Genomic DNA, 3,647 nt, shown 5'->3' on the forward strand with positions numbered 1-3,647 from the left:
GGAACATTCAGTGCTTTCAGCACCGCCCTCTGGCGGTCATCCGGGATGCATAGAACCGTAGTTACATACGTAACTTTCGATTTATTGCTTGTGTTCACTGAAAAATACATGAGAAGAAGACATTGAAAAAATAATCACATATTAAATCATAATCGCAATATTGAGGTAAAATAAGTTGCAATTAGAATATTTTACAAAATCGTTCAGCCCTAGTCTGCGATGAAGTCAAAGTCAAAGCAGCCTGCTCCTCAGATAGATAATGTTAACTTATTTATATATATGAATGTTTCTGTTCAGTGCCATGAGACGACTTCTGTTGTGACTTGGTGCTATATAAATAAACTGAATTGAATTGATGACATGCCGAATGGTTCCTCTCCTCTTTAGTGCACAGTGATGGCGGGTCATGGGCATCAGTGACCCCCATGACCCGAAAAAGGAAGAAGTGGGTAAAGATAATGGATGGATGGACGTTGATAACACGTCCGATGGTCCCTGTCTTATTTAATTCAATTCAATTTGATTCAGTTTATTTATCTAGCACCAAGTCACAACAGAAGTCGTCTCGGCACTGAACAGAAACATTCATATATAAAAAGAATACGGTAACAAAAACGTTCATAAAAATAATAATTTTACGCTATTTATCTGAAGAGCAGACAGAGGACGTTGATAACGTGTCAGACGAAGACGGAGCATTTTTTTCCAGACTGGTGAACCTCTACCCATCTTTACTTCTGAGAGATTCAGTCTTTCTAAAATACTTCATCTATATACCCAGTCCTCTTACTGACCTGTTGACAATTAACCTAATTAATTACTAAATGCTCCTCCAGCTGTTTCTCATTCAATATTTTTAGTCTTTTGTTGCCCATGTCTCATTTAAAAGATGTATTGTTACAATAAGAATCAAAGTTACCTTTATTTTGTTTAATTTTTTTAAGTCGTACAATTGCTTAGTTTCAGAATTTTCAATGTTTACTATGTCCATTTGGAAAAAAACAGGTTTATGAGATTTGAAACGCATTGCACTGTTTTCATTAACCTTTGGGGTTGTCGATGCTGAAGTGGGTGACTGAAAGTGTTTACTGAAAACTATTTGAACTAGATGAAATGAATTAAAAGTTGTTTTTTTATCAGTAATTGTTACATTGATAAAAATGTCTTCTGCAGAGAAACAAATAAAGAACAGATTAATGCCTAACATTCAACCTAAAAATATTTATCCACCGTCACAGGATTAAATGTTCACAAACACCAATTTCACATAAAGCTGAAAGGATGTTAGAATGAACAAGATGTGTTGGCCCTGACCTCTTTCAATGGGTTCAAACTCCTTCTCCTCTCCAGTCATTCTGGGGATGCGAGTGCACGGTTCCTTCACACTCGTGCACACAGCGTACACCTGAAAGCAACAATACAGAAAGCCTTCACATCAAAGAGTAATACCTTCTTTTTTCCCTCCTGTTGCAGTAAGAAAACTTCAAGGCCAGGAGCCTTTCATCTGAATCGTTTCAAAAGAAGCTCATCTTTGAGCCTTTATGCTGCAGATTGTTACATAAGAGGAGCCAGGAGAAGGAGTCAGGTGTTGAGTTTGTATAATTGGCTGCTGAGAGCTTTACCTTGGATTCAACATGGTAGGAGACATAGTGCACGGTGCACCTCAGTGGAATTTTTCTCACAGGCCATGGGGCATCATAAGACAGGTAGGTGGGTAGAACGCTAATCCTTAGCTCACCCTGTGGGAGAGCACAGACACTGAGCAAGAAGCTTCAAGCAAAACTAAATAAATAGATAAGCGTGCATATCGCCAAAGAAGAGCACAGCACTCCAACATTCATTAACTGATCTTAGGAGCTCTATGGAACATCTATGATTGTCCATCCTGGTTTGATTAAAAGATGAAGCTACTGTTAGTCTGAAACTGTTTGAAATGTCTCAAAAGTCACGTGATTTGAAAAATGGTTTATATTCAGTGTGCCGATGCCAAAGCACTGAAGCACAATTAAAAGAGTCCATTTCCATCATGATTTACATCTCCTCTCACAAGTTTGGATAAACCTTAACAAAGAACAATGTGCTGTGTGACTGGAATAATATATCAAGACTTGGGGCTCAAAAACGTGACAATTGGAACTTCTCACCAACATAATGATATCGGCTAAATGAAAGAGAAAGCCCAGCCTTATTCAGAAACATCATTCAGTGTTACAATGGTAACAAAGGTTAGACTGGTTTATATGACTGAACTGGCTTTCTGCTACCTGATTTTCAAATGTTGAACTTGGATTCATCTAAAACCTTTTTGTCCCCACACTTCTTAAACAGTTCATTCATCAAAGTGTCTGTGTTTTTGTCTTCTTTTCACCTGGTGTGTTGCTCGCTGCTATAGCACTTGAGTTTTTCTAAATCATCTCTTTGGATGTGCCGTGTGCACATCCAAACTCTTATCAACTTCCACTGTGTCCAAGCCTTGATGTTTTTCTTCAAAACTGGAGTTGAAGGACGATTTTAAGTTGTCATACCTCTTACATAAAACAGTACAGATGTAAAGATCCACATGTCACATATGGTACATGACACATGTGGTATATAGCACATGTGGTACGGTACATGTGGTACATGTCACATGTGATACAAGTCGCATGTGGTACATGTCGCATGTGATACATGTCGCATGTGGTACATTTCACATGTGGTACATGGCACATGTATTACATGGCACATGTGGTGCATGTCACGTGTTACATGTGGTACATGTGGTGCATGTCACATGTGGTGCATGTTACGTGATCTGTCACATCGGGTCACTAGCGCACAGCTAAGAAGTGTGTCTGTCTCTCCGACACCCCCCCCCCCCCCCCCCCCCAAAAAAAAAAAAACAAACCTCAACAACAACTCAACAACTGTCGGTTCAGACAGCGCGTGGCTGAGATGCGTCTCTGTCTCTCTCCTCTCACACACCCTATTCTTCAACTGTCTATGCAAACAGCGTGGAGCTCACTCTGTGTCCCCCCCCCCCCCCAAAACTGTTGGTTTAAACAGTGTGCTGCGCAGCTTAGGACGTGTCTCCATCCGTCCGTCACCCCCCCCCCACACACACACACACACAAAAATCACAGACAAGATGAGCGCCCAGCCATGGCAAGTTATCTAGGGGAAACACTGCTAACAGGACCATGCTGCTAACACGCTGCTAACAGAACCACACTGCTAAAAGTACTATGCTGCTAAGAGTACTATGCTGCTAACAGGGCCACACTGCTAACAGTACCATGCTGCTAACAGTACCATGCTGCTAACAGGACCACAATGCTAACAAGACCACACTGCTAACAATAAGCTATCACACTGCTAACAATACCACGCTGCTAACAGGACCACACTGCAAACAGGACCACTCTGCCAACAGAATCACACTGCTAATATAACCACACTGCCAATAGGACCATGTTGCTAACAGAACCACACTGCTAACAGTACTATGCTGCTAACAGTACCATGCTGCTAACAGCACCATTCTGCTAACAGAACCACACTGCTAACAGTACCATGCTGCTAACGGTACCATGCTGCTAACGGCACCATTCTGCTAACAGAACCACACTGCTAACAGTACCACATTGCTAACAGTACCACATTGCTAA

The 3,647-nt window shown here is 41.2% G+C and overlaps 1 protein-coding gene across 1 annotated transcript in view; it reads right to left on the bottom strand.

Annotated features, from left to right (window-relative positions):
* Positions 1-3,647, bottom strand: part of cpsf1 (cleavage and polyadenylation specific factor 1) — a gene marked incomplete in the record, with an annotated part of 51,439 nt that overhangs the window by 33,067 nt on the left and 14,725 nt on the right. The window contains 2 exon segments of the mRNA XM_037693641.1: positions 1,315-1,405; positions 1,623-1,739. Of these exon segments, the coding sequence (XP_037549569.1) occupies positions 1,315-1,405; positions 1,623-1,739 (208 nt within the window).

This window comes from Nematolebias whitei, chromosome 19 (genome assembly GCF_014905685.2).
Source record: "Nematolebias whitei isolate Nwh7 chromosome 19, NemWhi1, whole genome shotgun sequence".
Lineage (NCBI taxonomy): Eukaryota > Metazoa > Chordata > Actinopteri > Cyprinodontiformes > Rivulidae > Nematolebias > Nematolebias whitei.